At 38.4% G+C, this 18,156-nt stretch overlaps 1 protein-coding gene across 1 annotated transcript in view; it reads right to left on the bottom strand.

The window, feature by feature from the left end:
• Positions 1-16,033, bottom strand: part of LOC107039539 — a 35,184-nt gene extending 19,151 nt beyond the window's left edge. Inside the window, exons 1-4 of the mRNA XM_015259191.1 lie at positions 15,851-16,033; positions 4,412-4,536; positions 3,094-3,304; positions 1,561-1,675 (exon numbers count right to left, since the gene is read on the bottom strand). Of these exons, the coding sequence (XP_015114677.1) occupies positions 1,561-1,675; positions 3,094-3,304; positions 4,412-4,536; positions 15,851-15,983 (584 nt within the window). The 5' untranslated portion in view covers positions 15,984-16,033. The remainder of the gene's footprint in view (positions 1-1,560; positions 1,676-3,093; positions 3,305-4,411; positions 4,537-15,850) is intronic.
• Between the last annotated feature and the right edge of the window lie 2,123 nt (positions 16,034-18,156).

The raw sequence follows: 18,156 nt of genomic DNA, 5'->3' as shown, positions 1-18,156 counted from the left end.
TTCCCCCCCCCCCCCCCTCGGAGACACAGAAGAAACACCTCAATGAAACAATTCAATAAATCATGAACGATAGCTCCCATTACTGCAACAAACACTCGATTCATCCACAATTTATTTTGTCCTGAGAGACCAGTAGTACAGGGATCAATCAAAGTTTATGCTCAATTCATCTTAGGTATATCGAAGGGTATATTTTGCCGTACCCAGTTGAAACTCCTCGATCACTCTGAGCCACCGTAATACCCAACCTCACCCGATGAATCATCCAATGGACACGGAGTATCCCCCACCGCTCTCCTAACCTTTGAAACTGAATTCACTCAGGTTCTTTTCAATCCAGAGGTAAATTAAATCCTCCCAATTGGATTGAATGAATTTGGGGAGAAAATGAGCGTGTTCCGTGGCTATTCAATTATCACAGAAGGGTTTCGACTGGATCAGGAAAAGATCTCTATGATTTGCCGCACTAAATGGCCCGTTTGGGATACACATTGACTTGCCATACGAATGCGTGCTGAGATCCCGTGATGGGAGATAATTCGGGGAAGTCCCCTGGGACTGGGGCAGGTCACGAAAGTTTTCGAAAGTCGCTGTGGTATTAGCGATGAATTTTTCATCAAGTCGATGTGTAATACGTGTCAAAAATTTCAGAGAACAACCTAACGCTTTCTGTAAAGAATTCTATTGGAGTTCTATAAGCATTCTATTGCCAGATTCTATTTGATTTTTGCACGAATTCTGTTGAAAATTATGCAACGACCCCCCGCTTTTTTAAATAGATGTCGATTTTTCTGTATAATTTATTCCATTTTTTGTGTTCTTACTCTTGGGCATGATTTTTATAAGTTTTTTTTTCTTGGATTTTATCATGAGAAACAATAACAGTGGAAATAATTAGGAATATAGTGAAATAAATTTAACAGTTTCTATAGAAAAATTATAAATCTGTTGATTTCGAATGTTGAGTTTGAATATATCCATTCGGGAATGGAGCCCATCATAATTTAATGAATTATTAAGCTGGATTGTTGAGAAAAAATAGAATTTCACTAATTAGGAAAAAGTTCTGGGAAATTTAACGTCTCAGGTGAAATTCGATGTCGTGTGCTCAAACCTCTCGTTTATCGAGATAATTTTTAACGCAAATTCTGAACTTTTTGTGAAAGCGCAAGATTATTATTAAACTTTAGTTCATAATTTTTTTATCGTCAGTGTAGAAGTTATCGCGTATTGGACAGCGAATTCGTCCAGTATTCCTATTCATTTTTTTAATAAACTATGAAGAAATTTTCTGAAATTTCTGTGAAAATTTTTTGATTTTTCCCGCAGTTTGAGACAGAATTTTTCTGTACTGTAAATACAAAGTGAAACAGCAATAAAGAAGTAACGAAATCCAATTTTGTGAATAAGATGGAGATTTTTCTACTCGTGCCAATTTAATATATCTCGAGTTACGATCCAGGTGCCCAAGAAATACTCCGAGAGTTAATTTTATCCCCGGAAATGATGTTGAGTATATTTCTCGTCTTCTTTGATGTACATGGAAATGGAAAAACTCACCAGATCTTGAGAAACTCATCGCGCACTTGACGTTTCATGGTGTCGCTCTTCCGTCGGTACTGCAATCTCCTGCATGCCTCTGAGGACACTGGTCCAGGTAGTTTTTTATAAAATCCTGGGCATAAAGAATGAGGGAATTTAGTCTGGATGACGAGGGAAACTTTATATTCAGCGGTGCCTCCATTTTTTAGAACTCTTGAAATATTCTTTTGTCAGAAACTAAATTTATAAAATGAATAAACAGATGAGTTAAAAGAAAATTAATCCCTTTTATTTGACAAATCTCCAAAACTATTGAGTTTAGAAAAAAAAACTCAAATAATTCTTTTGTAGAGAATTGAATTTTCAATAAAAAAAATTTTTTTACGTTTTTTATGATTCGCTATAAAAAAAATTCAATAATTCCGAAATTGGGGTTTGATAAGAAAAATTTTGTTGAAGGGACAATTATTCTGGTAATGACTGACGCCACAGAAAAATGTCAATAAGATGTCATTTTCCACAAAGCATGAAATGACCTACAAGAAATATCTACCGACTAAATCCCCTGAGCCTCTTCCCTCCAAATATATCCGCGGAATCATTCCGAATTTACGAATAGAAGGTGAAGGTTTCGATATATTTCATTTACCCCCGATTTCCCGAAGAAGTCAAATAACGTGGGAAAAAATCATAAATGAGTTGAGCCAAGCTCTTGGCTAGTTCCACTGGCATAGGAATAGCGCAAGCACAGGAGTGTAAATATTTATTCAGTGGCCACGCGGATTTCTGGCAGTCGACGATATTTGCGCGATCGTATATCTGTCATTCGTCTTGAATGCAGTGGATCCAGTTGAATTCAATTGCAATATCTTTTACTTTTCCATTACATTTATTGTCCGTTAATTGATAAGACAAAGACCGGGGGGATAACTGCTTGTGCACATATTTGGTCAGAAATTTCCGGGTTTCAGTGGAAAAAAACTCTTGAATCCACAAACATTTGTTCACTTCAGAACTTCTTGGAAGAAGTGAGAATTAATCCGCAAAATTTTCATGCTTAAACATATGATAGAAATGAATTTTTTTACGGACAGAAATTTTTTTGTGGAGAGGTAGAATAGGATTTCCATTTCAATTTGTAAACATCCAGGAAACTATTGGATTCACAGGAAAACGTCAAAAGAAAATTTGGTATAGAGAATTTTTTGGGAAAGAAAAAAACGCCTGACATTTCACGATTGAAAATCCACATTGACCCACTCATCACCAGAAATACGAAACACTCCAATATCCTGAATATTCCATGAAAAATGTCGACGCGATATTGAAACCACTGAATAATATATTGAATAAAGCCTAAAACCCCGAGCATTACTCACACAGGGATATTTCCATTCCCCTCGTATCAATATCGCATCATAAATTCGAAATGTTTCAATATCTCTCAGTCTATTATCTCAGTATCCAAACAGGAATGGGATGGGCAGGCCGGGTATAGAAGGCATTATTGAAGTGCATGCTATATAAACCTTAAGACCGGGAAGGACTTACCGAGCCAGCTGAGATGCTCCGTCGTTTCGAGTTTAGCCCGAAACGCATCCATTTGATGTTTGAGCTCCTTCAGGGATGCCACTGACGGCTCTGATAGTTCCGTCCAGTGGTGAACCCGGAGTTCACGTTCCATTGCTGAGATGCGTGTCTCAAGCTCTCTTAGGAGGTCTGCCTCTATCATGCCTGATGATCCCGGATGGGCTCCGACAATCTGGAACATTAATTGTCAGTAATAACACGTTTTATTTTGTTTTTGCTTTCCACTGCAAGCAAATCCGAATTTCCCTTTTTTGCGTCAGTGTAATTTTGGCCTCGGGAGTTCAAATATGCTATTGTTAGACCACGTCTGGATGTATGTATGCACTTAAGGTTGTAAAAATGATCGTTTTTCGAAAGTTGAAAAACTAATTCAGTAGCGAAATGGTAAAAGGAGATGAGTCAATTTTGACTATTGACCAGTTTTCAATCAATATCTCGGAATCTAAGGAAGATAGCGAAATTTTTGTCATAACCTTTTTTGTGGGGCAGATTGAGTGCTACAACAAATGTAGATACGAAAATTTCGCTATCTCCCTTAGATCCGGAAATATTCCTCAAAAACTTAACTAGGAGATGGGTCGACTTATCTCCGTTTACCACTTCACTATTAAATTGTTTAAATAAATTCAATTTTTATTTGAAATATTCTTTCCAATGTCATCTTGAGTTCGATCATGAGATTGATTGCATCACCTGTTGTTGAAAACATTTATTTTGAACCCGACCCTGTTAGATCAAATTCGAAGTTAACTCTGGGCTTGACTCATCAGGGAATATTTAGGGCGAGGGAAAAAAATTTAACGTGGGGCAATGTTGAATTCAATGAATCAGCTTGAGCTCCTGAAAATTTTCTCCTCGATTCTATGATTATTTTTAAGTAATTGCTTCGATTTTACTGGGGTCTATAACTGCGGAACGTGAAAGAGCATTGTTGAACGTGAAAATAACCGGCAGTATCGAGGGATTCGTGAAATCCCATGAGACCAGGTACGTTCATTCTCCTCGACTGCTCCACGCGCTCGCCCACGTTTCAATGCTCGCAAGCACACCCCGACGTGCCCAGAATATCAGCATCTGGTCCACCGACAGAGACTCCCACCTCCTCCCCGATATATTTAATAGTTTCAAGCGCAGAGTTATCTGCCAGCTGGATGACTACTGTACGGCTTATGACAGGAATACCTGATCAGCAGAACTCCCGAGAGGTGGAAGAAAGCCGGGATTTTTCCCTCCTCCCCTGGATTTTTTTTTCATTTTTTTGTTTAAATTCAAAGCTCACCTGCAGTATGTACGGCTGGTCTGGTGTATTCGCTGGTAGATGCGGCGAAATATTGAGCAGTTTATCGTCCTTACGAAGCTTCACGATATCCAGGGGTCCCGCCTCTGCAGCGTTTCTAAAAAGATCTGGAACAAAAAAATAAAGAATATTTTTGCATAAAGAAGAGATGTCACACGTTCGTTCCTAAATGTTTGATAGGGAAAACGCATACGTGATGATGATGATGATGATTTGGTGATAATATTGGTGTTGGCGATTTCCAACGGAGTATGCATTGATTTTCAATAAAAGTTAAATAAAATCACAATAAAAAGTTCTTCCACTTGAAAGAAAATTTTCCTCAGTATTATTCTAGTTTTTTTAGCTTTTTCTGACTTTTTATTGATCCCTGATTGACCCCTTGAAGTTCACAATTTTGGCCTCTTTTTTATGTACCCCACTATGCCCCGGTCTCCCCTACCCCATGTGTACATGCTTTATACACAATACCTTTGATAGGGAAAGCACATCAATCATTCAGCGTCACCAGACCCACTCGTTGTACCTCAAAGGCCTCAACCCCTCGCGCCCTGTGATCCCTGTTTTTACCCATTCACCGACACTGCAACGATCACCCGAAGTGCACAATAAGCTCGACGGAAATTCAACGCCCCCGCGCGTTTCACTCGAACGTGACTCGCTAATTATCTACAATTGTCGGCTATTTGCGCCTCGGATACCCCCACCCGACTCTCCCCCACCACCGGCCGTCCAACCTACCTGATGCACAATAATTATTATTTGTACATCCACTGCAGGAGCATTTCCATCGCTAAGTGAATGGAAATGTTCCAGATTCACTCGAGCCGCCGTTTCGCGAGCGGAGGATTTTCCGTCGGAGTGAAATGCGAGAGGAAAATTATGAAGATGGGGAGGGGGCGGATGGAAAGGCTGGGGAGAACAGCCGGGTGACCTTGATGGCCGCGGTTTAGTGTTTCTTTTCACTTCGCGATTGCCAGAATATTGGGGAACCCACTCCACATTCTTGTTTCGGGGTTATAGCGAAGCTCGACGTCTCACGATGAACATTCCACTTTTTATCGTTTATCTGGGGGGAGAGCTTCCTATTCGTTTAAGCGTGGCTCGATCGAAGTGATTGATGAATGAGGGAACGAATGAGGAATCGATTATTGGGACCGTGGGTGAAGGGAAAGGGGGAACACTCGTTGGAAATTTTCATTTTTCATTTTTATGAGGGAGTTTCATTGAAATTTCAATGAGAAGTGTAAATTTTAGTTCAATTATTCCATGAAAATTAATAGAAATTAGGAATTTCAGGTAAATGTAGTCTAAAATTTTTATTTATTTATAAATTCAAGTAAGCAGGGGAATTTTTGTTTTCATGCTGCGATTTTCAGTGAAATCTGAAAATTCATCATTTTTTTCCTCTTAAATCGAATTCAATGTCTTCCTTGGGAGAATTATTATCAAATTTTCCATGAAATTTCCATTTTTTTCCAACAGTGTAACAGCGTGCATTTCCCCCATTTTTAGAACTGTCGTTCTCGTGAATCTGCAAACGAGATTGATTCAATTTTCATTTAATTGGGCGACGAAACCCACCATAATCTTCGTCGTATATTTTCCCAACCAATATGAAAAGACTTGAATAATAGCGAGGGAGGTGGTGGAGGGATGAATGAGGAGGAGGTGGATGGGGATTTGAGAGGATGACACACAGGCAATGAAGGGGAAAATAGTGGTATTTGGTCGTCGATTCTATTGTATTTCTATGTTGGGGGATTCAGTGTGATGTCATGTGGTGGTAGGGGATCAGTAGAAAATTCAGGGTTTGGTCAGACGGGAGGAACGGCAGAAAAACCTAAACGTAAATTACCTCTAACAATTCGTTTTTTACGTTTTCCGAAGCGCAAATAAGCTTCCCCAGAGAATAAAATTTTTTTGAAAACACCAAATCTATTTTTCCAATAAACATTTTCAATCTCTTCGCACGCTTGTTTGGCACATGTAAAACTTGTTTGATAAGTCTGTTTTTCTCTCACGCTGTTAGAAGTCTCTTGAAATTTCAGTCACAACATCATCTGAATTTTCGATGTTGCGAGGTTGACTTCAATTTCAAACAAAAGCGTTCAGTAAATTTTTCCAAACTCATCGTGAGAATTGAACATTACATACAATTCCATTTTCAATCGATTAAGAAACAATTTTCAGCAATTTTCAAAACACCAATTAGAGAAATTTACATTTCTCTAATTATCAATGGAGAGATACATATTTATATTTCTCTAATTATCAATGGAGAAATATAAATTTAATTTTCAACAGTGCACATATTCAATTTTTCATTTTACTAAAGGGAACGAGAATAATATTTCGTCATTGGCGATAGATTTTATTTGTTTATTCACCAAATGAAAGCGATGAAAGTGACAAAGGAAAACATCTGGATTACATGGACTTGTGTATTCATCGTCAACACTGAGTGAAAGGTTTTCAAGTGACTTCCTCCGTACAAAGACTTTTTTCATAAAACTAGGGGAATCCCCGTGCAATTCAATACTGGGGAACTGTGAAAAGGGACCAGTTGATGTACTCGATGCCTTACAAAGAACGCAGGTGTCCATTATTTTTTTGTGATCCTCGAGGCTCCCTTCACTTTGAGCTCCACCCGCTTTTATTTGAAAAATAAAGGAACAGTAGTGAGAAAGTAATTCAATGAACGCAGGTTCCACGTACGTAAAATTCCACTTTGCGCACAAGTGATGAAAAAAATTTTTGGAAACCGATATTCAGGGAAACGTAAACAATTCCAATGTTGGGACAATGCTGGCTGTCAACGTTAAAGCAATGTTGGAGTAATGTTGAATTTGCCGCAATTGCTAATTCAATTGATGATTTTTGTTTGTACATTCTGTGATTTTTTCAAAATCCCTATGCAAAATCCCAGATAGCCTAGGAGAATGGGTGATTTTCCACCAATCAGAGCAAAAAACTTATAATTCATCCCCCGAGGATAGAACGCAAATGTGAGCACCGGGTAAAAGCCATTACCCGTAATTTGCATTTGTTACGATTTTCCATGGTATAATGTGTACCATTGCGGACCGTTGAGTCTCACCTCCCTGCGAAACGAATTTGTGCATCAACATTGATTGTTGAAAAATCCCGAGAACGCTTTGGTGAAACAAAAATAAATGAAAGAGTCATTAAGTTTAGTCGAGCACTCCGGGGCAGAGAAAAATGCGGAGAAATAAAAATATAAAGGCAAATGAAAAAACATTCGCCCGATGTGATAAGACGAGGAGAGCCGAGAAGTGCTGGCCGACGGTCTTGGAGTAATGAGTTTCCTGATGAGAATCATTACACCAAGATTCCCCATCGATTTTCCCCTGGTGGATGAACAGCAACTCCAGTTTACTTAACAAACATATTGATCCCCTCTGCCGCGTCACCCAGTCATTTCTCCTCTGACTCCCTTTTTTTCTCTACTTTTGTCCTCTGTATACTCTTCCACTTTTGCAAACAGGTCGGAAGAAACCACTCGTAATCGATTTTTCTCGTTGCGTTAATTCGAGTCGTGTCAGGGTGGAGGAAAAATATTTCTTGTCAAAATAATTGCACTGGCACCACTTGCCGATCAAATCAATTCGACATCTTATCGAAGTGAAAGGGAAAGTTTAAATTCATTGGAGTCGGGGAAATTAGATAATTTTAACTCCACTGAGAGTGAGAGAAAAAAGAACAAGTTGTCAAACAAGTCTTGTTTGGGCCAACAAAATCGCTAGTTGAAAATTGCCAAAAAAGAATTTGGTTCGAATTTGAAAGTCTCAAATATGAATAATTGTTCTGCTTTCGACAGCAACGAAATATTTGGCTCAAAAGGCTCATTCACACCAGACGGTGCCTTTTCAGGATGAAAATATCTCATATAAAGGAAAATTTATCAACAAATATTTTTCATTCTGGCGCACTCTCTGCATGTTTGGCACAAAAAAATCCTTTTTTGATAATTTACAATAAATCTACGGGAAATTTCCCGGGTTAAACCTTGAACTTTTTTATCTGCGAACTCAAACATGAACAGTGAGTCAAATACGGATCAAATAATTTGAGTGAAATGGTCCGGATATTTAAAGTCAGTTGTTGATTTTTGTTTCCAAATAGTTGCATCATGTTTAATCGCACCAAAGGGACCGTCCAAACGCGCATATCATGTCGCCCCGGGTGTTTGCCCTACTTCAAGCTGCAGAATTATTGGTAATTATTCTCGAATAAGTGCGGAATTACGTGCTCTATCCCCTCGGGGCCAATAACTAAACGTGACTCATCTTTCAGTGCTTTACAATCCCAATAGAAATCGAATGTAAAGTGATCGTTTGAGCAAAAAACTGTTCTTTTGATGTCTTCCCTTTTGTTCCTACGTTATCCCTCACACGAGGCCGTGCAACTGAAGCTCCGCATAAGCCCTTAAACAGCAATTTATATGCGAGTTAATACTCACACTGGGGGATGCGAATTATTTCCTAAAGTGTGCTGCTAAGCGCCGACGTTTACGTATGTTTGATTGAAAAACTTTACCAACATTTTGGAACGCTCAGGATATTCTCTGTTCCTGGGGGAAAGTTTGGGGGTCTTCCATCTGAATTCTGCGCGTGGAATCAAGGGGTGATTCAGATTTCACTGGAATTTCAAACGAAAGAGAAAGATTGGAGATGAATTTTCGTTTTTCAACAATTGAATTTACGTTTTTTCAACATTTTTTTGTTAATTCTTCATTAGAATGTACCGATAGGGTTGAATAATTCGTACAAAGTTTTGGAGATATTCCTGTCTTTCTATTTTTCCATCAAAATTCTTATACGCGCTCTACACTGAGAGAAAATCGACAAAGTTCTCAAACAAGTCTTGCTTGTGCTAAAAAAAAAATCGAGATTTCAACTTGCTTTTAATAGTGTATCAATTTCCCTCAGTCCTATTTTCTAACAATTTCCCCCCACAAGTTCATTTCGTCTCGCTGTTCAGTCATAAAATCGATAAATTCATTTTGTCGATGATGCATGTTGAAATTTGTCTCCAAGAAATTGAATAATCCACTAAATCCTTCCAATGCAGGTCGTAAACAGCAATTGTTCATTTAACTTGAAGTTTACCGAGTGAATTCTATTCCAAATCGATTCAATACTCAAGACTAGGAGCGGCGTTCTGGCTCCAGTGGGCATATTTACGAGGTTCTCGTGTCAGTGACAACAAACGAGCGAGAAACAAACATACGGTCGTGCCCTGAGAAGGTTTCGATCGATTGTTATGTCCAGGAGAATTGCAGTAATTAACCGTAACATCTAGGCTTAGGGGGATGTGAATGGGTCTTGGCCTTCGGGTTTTTGTCGTCATTGGCGCCGGGAAGACACTTGTGCTGCAGCACGTCGGTCGGCCTTGAAATTGAGCTATGAATTTTGAGTAAAACTTGCAGTGAAGTCGTGAAACGGGGGGACAAATAAATTTTTCATGTCTATTTAATTAAATGTTGAATTGTCGCGAGAGCATCTCAATGATGCAGAAACACCTTAAGGGTGTGTTAATCGGGCCACAATCGGACTTTAGTGGTTTCATAGCTCCCAGAAAAATCATTATGAATTCCTTTTCTCACTGACTCTGGTGACCAGTAATGCCTAGATTGATTGGAAAAATATGGAACGAGTCTGGAATTTCACGAGAGTCCAGTGAAAAGAGTACAGTATTTTCTCGGATAATTGATGACGAGAAAAAGCCGAGTAGAAAAACTATCCAGAGACTCTCTAGAGTCCCAACTAACTCCTCCTCATGTTGTATCTTGTCCGGTGCTTTCATTGGCTCTAATGGAATAATGGTACGTGAATCATGGGTGTACGATGCACGATTACAGTTTTTTATTGCTGGACCAGCTCAATTTATTCATTATTTTGTTGAGGCCAATATCATTGCTCTGCGGTGGCCAACTGTGTGTGTATATCATCATGAAGTACATGGGATACGTCCATCATACCCAGAAATATGATTTATCTAGTTATGAATGATGCATAATTTTATTCACATTTTTTTCTTCCTGCATCATCCTCACATTCATTTCAGTAGATAAATTATAAGCATATTTATGAACAATTCAGTATAATTAATTGGAACTCTGAGAGTTCTGCCTGATGCATCGCGTTAACATAGAATTCACAATTGGAGTTCACAGAATTGAATTATTGTAATTATTGTGAATGGAATGGAATTAGTGTGAATCGAACAGTTTTAAATAGCAATTTTCAATAATTGATGAACTTGTTGAAAGATTGATGAACATTTTGTTTTGAAACGGAATGAATGAAAGATATTTTTTGTCAGTTGCATCCAGTAACACGAAGAGAGGACAAATGGTGGGATAAATAAGCTCACCTCAGCGTGGATATAATGAAATTTTTTTCCGCCGCGGTGCAGTCTTGCCGGTGCCGTTTTTTTTTTATTTTTGGATTATGCACAACCGCAGTGGAAAAAACGCAGTGGAAAAAACGGAGGGACAGAATAAAAGTGTCATCCAGTTTTTTTTGCTGTACACTTTTTTTCGATTTTTTTATTGTGGCTTTTTAAGGGAAAATAGTGGAGGGCTCTAATCCCCGAGGGCTGGGAGTCTCAACTCGCTGCAATGAAGGTTTATTTTTGCTCTTGTTTACCCGACGACATCTGCAATTTCGTACCAATAATAACTCGATCCCGGCACTGCTGATGACCAATTATTGGTCGCCCACATCGGCTCATTGTTTTCTATCTTTTCTCGGGTAAAAATAAATGCTCAGCAATTTATTTAGTCTGTTTGCTTTTATTTGCATCACCATGACGCAACTTCCTAAAATTTGTATTGGAAATTTCACTTGTTAACAACTCTTCAGTTTTTTCTGACATTTTCTGGTTAAACTTCTCCACATGACTCAAAATTTCGTGAAATCTCAGTGGAACTGTAATTTCTCAACGATTTCACAGAAATTTATTGTCAATTTCAGCTAAAAATTTTAATTCTTCCATCAAATTCTGAATTCTTAAGGCCGAATTTCTCCGAAATTTCCACGGGAAATTGAACTAAAATTATTAACTCTCATTAATATTCTCATTAAATTGGAAAATTAATGGAATATGGAATTTCTCCATGACGCAACGTCCTACAATTTTATTGGAAATGTCACTTGCTAACAACTCCGCAGATTTTACCCAGAAAATTCAAATAAAACTTTTCAACCGCACGCAAACTCTTTTCCCCGGAAATTTAATCCGCTACAGAAAGTTTTTCTGACATTTTCTGGTTAAACTTCTCCACATCACTCATTTTGTAGTTTATTCAATTAATCGTTCCCGTTATTCACAACTGTTTCGTTTTATTCTGAAGTTCATTGAGTGAAAAAGGACTGCAATGCCGCTGGGGAATAGTTCGTCCGAACTTTATGATGCGCCTGTGAATAAACCAAGAAACAACAGCCAAAACAGGACCACTGGGACCGAGAATATCAGGCGATACCTTGACTCGGGTTGGAGGGAACGCTGGATGATGGTAAAAAACGGGAAATTGAGGGCCAAAAGCCACTCTACGTCGCACTGCCGATTCCCATCGCATACAGTCCCGCCGAATTTCGAAATTGCCGGAGGGACTTTAGGTACATACAGCCGGGGAATTACAGGATGTGCATATTCATAGCGACCGGCGCTTGGAAAAAGAGGGAAAATGGAGGGAACGCGGGTATTTTGCGATACAATGGGATCGATACGTGAAAGCCATCACTCTGAATCTTCCCTCAAGCGCAGACTGAAAAAAATAATATTCAGAAAAGTACGGAATACATTCTGGTTTTTGCGCTAAAATCGAGGCGTACACGGAGAGAATATAAAATAATAAATCACTGAATGAATAATAATACTCAGAAAAGTACGGAATACATTCTATTTTTGGCGGTAAAATCGAGGCGTACACGGAGAGAATATAAAATTATAAATTACTATACTGTTAGAAAAAAAATAAAATTTCAGGTTTCACTGAAAATCAGTGAAATTCCAGAATCTTCTGGTTTTCTAGTCATTATCAGGGAAAAACGGAACGGAAGTGAACAGTTCTATTCGATTTTTCCACGAGATTCTGAATTTTCAATGACCAGATTTCTTGAAATTTCCGTCGAATTGGAACACGATAAAAATTTGCGGAAATTGGCACGGAAAATTCAGACAAAATTTTTTTTCATTTAATGTAATTTAATGTAATTTGTCGTCCCAATGCGAATGCGTACCAGGAATAGCAATAATATTAGATCTTGGCAATATTAAAAAGGATTATCTCGCTATATTGTTCAAAGTTTAACTATATTTATTATTAGCTAAGTTTTTCGATTAATGCTGAAAAAAAAATTGATAATACTATGATTTATGTTAAGATTTATGTTAAAAATTGACAGCTTCACAATTTAACGGTAATTGTGAGTGATTGATATGTCTATCACTGATAGGGAGGGGTCAACAACCCGTAGAGTCGCTCTAATGGAATCTTTCGGGGTGAGTTGAGAATATTAACGCTGCGCGCCACGTCCATCGATTCCGAGGGATTCGTTCACACAGACGTACAGGGCAGCGACACCCACTTCCATACCTGACTCTGACCGTACATGCCTGAGGGCGGCAATTGTTGCGTCACCATGGCAATGTGGAGAAGAATATGAACTTAAAGTATTCGGAGATATCCGGTATCCGCATTTTAGATAATTTTTCTCAGTGTTTCATTACTTGATTATCGATCGACATGGCAATTGTGGGACCAATATTGTTCTCCGAAATTTCAACTACTCGCTTCTATTTTTTCCTTCCTAATGTGGTTATTAAGTTGTTGTTCATTTCTCCGAAAGATATACTTGAAAAAATATAGGGGAAGGTGGGGTAAAATGGACACTTTTCACTTTTTTTAAAAATATTCATAACTGATAAATATATTTATCAATTGAGCTTCTAGGCTCATCACAAGGGGGAAGAATTGCCCTTTCTATTGAAAAAAAATGATACAGTTCCATTAAGAATTCCATAAGGCATTAGCATTTGAAAAAAAGTAAAAAGTGTCGATTTTTACCCCATCGTCCCCTACTTGATTCAAGTATATTTTTTTCCGTGTTTAAAATTAAGTGAGTAAGTAATCCATTATTGCCAATTCAATTATGACAATAAATAATTTTATCCCTTATATTATACAATCTCCTGAAATTGTTTTATCTCTCGAATTTGATAATGAGTATCGAACAAAACATTTAAATTAATGCAAACGTCTGCTGCTTCACATATGAAGGTCTCACCAAGTAATATTTAATGTCTCTAATGCTTTCAGATATTAATTTCAACTGGAAATATCGGCTGATTGGAGAAACGAGAAAACCCATGGGTACAGTGGTTTTTTATGGTTCTGCCAATAATAGAGGGTAGCTCTAATGAAATATCGTTGTAATACTGCTCGACCTCTCGCCGAGGTGACCCATGTTTACCACCTGATAGTCATATTAAAAAGAAAACACTTGACATTGCCCATTATGGAACGACCTCCGGTGTTTCTACAAGGGCTGCAATAACGCACTCAACCGGGTGACCACTTGAGGTGCGGTTATTGGGTTATTACAGGATACACTGTGGGGAAAATTAAAGTAAATAGGGAGGAGTGCTTGCAAAAGATGGGGACAAAATGATGAAACTTGAGTTTTGCGACGGAAAAACTCAACTATTTGTCTTTCTTTACTCTGGAATCGTTTTTCAAGAATAAATTGGTGTTGATTTTAAAGAGAAACAAGTGGGAAATTGTTTTTCTGTTCATAATTGAGTGAATTCAGAACATTTAATTACCGAAATGATTGAATACAGACCTAAGACGAAAAATTTGAAGAATTTCTTCTATGAAAATTATTATAAATTAACTATTAATCATCATTATTACTGCTCATTATCGTATTGTTTAATATATGTTATGAAAAAAATATATATTATTCTAATAAATTGGTATATATCAAATCATATTACATCCTTTCATCGTTTTTATCTAAAAAATATTTGTTGAAAAATAATTCGAATTCGTGTTTTATTAATGATTTATGCAGAACAGATTGTTTGCACAAATTGAAGATCCAAGATCAGCCCGCAATAAATTCCCCCAGCAATAAAAAAATCATTGGTTTTCCTCTCTCCACGGCACTCAAACAAAGTAGATGAAAAAAAACCGCTGAAAAAAGCAAAGAAAATCTGCTTTCATCTCCGAAACCCTCGTGACCCGATTATCGCACATCAGAGGGCCATGAAGAGGGAGAGGACAACCTCACATCGCCCAGCATGTCGGAGGCGAAAGTAAGTGGATGAGAGAAGAAGCTGAATAAGTTGCGAAAAAACGCTGAAAGAGAGGGGACGAGTGGAACATGTACCCTCGTGGATTCAATAAAAATTTTTTCAGAGAAAAGTGACCCCTGTTGAACGGCTGAAAAGCTTTAGTGGAGGTACACGCTGGGGCCAGATGTAGACGCGAGTCAGCAGTTGACCATTGGAAATGAAAGAGACGTATGAAAGGGGATTGAGTTGAGGCCTGGGAGAAAATTTTTATGATTTTATGCGATTTTATGTGATTTTACAGGAAAGCCAAAAAACTATATTAGCAGGTTGCGGTCTGAATTTTTCTATAACTGATTGCTGATTTATAGAACAGCTAATTGTGATTGACGCTAAATATTTAAAAATCATTCTGTTGGTGAAAAATGAAATAGAATAAAAGAAATAAAAATTTCTTGATAAATTCCGGCCGAGAATATCTTCCGATGACTTCTGAAAGTCTTTTTGGGATGACGATTCCAGAATTGTTAAATTATTTCGATGAAATAAACATCCGATGCATCGATTCCCCTCTCAATCATCCGAAGGCCTCATGTATTCCTTTCCCTCCATTGGACTGAGTGATTTCCAAACGATTTGAGAAACTACGGGTAGACATTGGGGTATTGAATCATTGGGTCATGATTCTCCCCCGCCTACATCAGGAGGGCTTGATTTTGATGTATTGTGTGCGGACGTCGTAAGGGCATATGTCAGCGATGACTGCGAGATTTCTCTCTCATTTTTTTGGAGTGCTCCTAATGGATTCGAGCGTGAGGTTGCAGTTCTTCCGAGGACAGTGTACGTTTAGGAGGACAAAAATGAGAGTCGAAGCTAGATAATAGCATTCATGCCTCTGACAATTCCCCGTCATTATCCAAATTTTTTTACATTGGGTTATCAATTACGAAAAACATAATTTCACGCGGGACGCCGCTAAGATTTTTTCTTCAGTTGAATAAAGTGTTGAATTGAAGAAAAAAATATTTTCGAATACAGTCGCGTTCTCCGAATGCGCTTCCCCTATCACCCCATGAGCAAAGTAAAAAAACTCACCCCTGAGTTCCTTATTGGTGACGTGATCAGGTCGGAAGCTCGCCGTCTCCCTCCTGTCCCCAACCATGAAGTAGATATTGATGTATTCCTCTTCGGTATCACCGGTGCCGTTTCTCGTCTCTTCGAGGTCCATGGCCAGCCGTTTGTTGGCCGCACCAGTAGACGCTCGTCCTCAACCCTGTTATCACCGACAAGTGACAGTGGCAATGGCGAATTAATTAATGACAAACTGTCGAGACTAATGTCAATGACAACGGCAACACGACGACGCTGGTGTCGGGTGATGCGCTTTACCAGCTGACCCTTGTTGCACACCGGGCTCATCGTCGCATCGCCGTACTGGCGGCACACCGGCCACCGAGATTATCAACTGCCGGTGATTTTTTGCCCTTCCACACTTGTCTCTTTGATTTCAACAGGTAGCCGAACGGACGGGCGATTGTCAGTGCCGGTCCTGAGGGGGCTGTCAATGATTGATCGGTGACATCTGCATAGTCCATTCTGCAATTTAAAAATTATGACATTAAATTCTCTTCATTAATATCTTCATAAAATTTCCCCCCAATAATTTTGAAATTTTTACTGAAAATACTTCAATGATCCTTCTATCGAATGACAGAAGTTAAATTCCGATTTGTTGAATAATTTGTTTGTTAAGGAGTTAAGACTGGAGCGAAATTCCAGCAAAATCGTCTCAGCAGTTTTGGAGTAATTCGAAAGATTTTTCAATATAGGTCAATTGTTTTCATTATTTTTTTTCCCAGTGATACAAGTATTCGGGGATAAAAGTATTATAAAATCACATTCGTCAGATTATACGTTTATCGCCTGATGACGTAATCTACTATTTTTCCTAAAAAATCACACATCGTGATTTTATCGGTTATTCTTGCGTCTGGGGGCAAAAAATCGATCTCGATGTTTTTCTTTTGAGTATTTGGCTTTCTTCCGTGAGGGGGGGCAGAGCCCCCCCGCCGGGGGCCGCGCCCCCTCAGGATTTCGTTCTTCGCTCACACGACTCACGAACCTCGACCCATCGGGGTTATGACATAATCTACTACTTCTGGATAATTTTTCTACAGTTATTCTCTCCCTGTAAAATGATTTGATTTCATACTATCATCATCCCCGATAGTATGTAGTAATAAGAATATATTAGGAGTTGGGAGGAGCAGAAAGGAAAGAAAACTGACGCATCATCCAACTTTAATACTAAAAAGCTCAAATTTGTGGGTAATTTGGGTTCCGAACGATCCGACAATGCGGAAGTTCTGACGCAGTGTGAACTTTCACAATATTCACCGGATGTACCGAGATGGCCCATTAAAATATCGTGTTTTACGGGGGAAGACATGCTCCCCAGAGCCCCCGTCCCTCGGAACGAGTTATTCGAAATAATAAACGCTTCAAGAAACTCCGAGCTATTTGAGGTGTTGCGACGCGAATAGTTCATGAAATTTTCAGTCACCGCAATTATATTCCTGAGACTGGCGAAGGGGTTGTAACTCCGTAAATTAAGGATCATTAAAATTTTCTTCCACCGCTGGAGACAAAGACGAGCGACATTGAAATTGAAAAATGAATAGATTTATTCAATTTTTGAGTTCAATCACCGCAATTATGGATTCGACAATAGTGAAGGGGTTATTATTTTATAAACTCAGGATTATTAAAATTTTCTTTCATCGCTGGAGACAACGACGAGGAAAATTGAAATTGAAAAATGAATGGATTTATACTTTAATTATTTCTTGCATAACTCGTTTATTTTATTTGTGAACTAGTTCTTGGGTTATGGGGGTCTTTCTTATTAATTGGATTTATTCAGGTGCCCGAAGTGATTTTCAGCACGAAAATCTCGGGGTTTTATTATGAATTGGAATGATATTTAGGAAAACAAAATCGCGCAATTACTGCATGTCCCAATATCCTTAAATATTACAATTACAAACAGGTATTTTTTCATTGAATTACATTTCGCTCCTCGATCGCCTTTCGTACAGTAGAATTTGCCACGATCTTCTAGGTAAGTTTGATCCACCACTTCTCTCTGGGTACTTTGCACAGAAAACTGAGAGGCGCAAAAAAAATATTCATGAGAAAATTGATCGAAAATTTATGTTGTGATGAAAACAGCTACTTGAAAATCCGTTTAGTGTAGGTATAAACGATAAATGAACAGAAACGTCGACGACGGGGAGTAGTGTAATTGAATGAGAGCTTGGCTGAAGAATAAGAGCAACGAAATACCCCCTGGGACGTGCATTTACGTGGAGTACCCTATAAACTGATCAGTATCATCAATA

This window comes from Diachasma alloeum, unplaced genomic scaffold (genome assembly GCF_001412515.2).
Source record: "Diachasma alloeum isolate Michigan unplaced genomic scaffold, Dall2.0 Dall_scaffold_00301, whole genome shotgun sequence".
NCBI lineage: Eukaryota > Metazoa > Arthropoda > Insecta > Hymenoptera > Braconidae > Diachasma > Diachasma alloeum.
The sequence above is the reverse complement of the archived record's forward strand: the minus strand, read 5'-3'. Positions and strand labels throughout refer to the sequence as shown.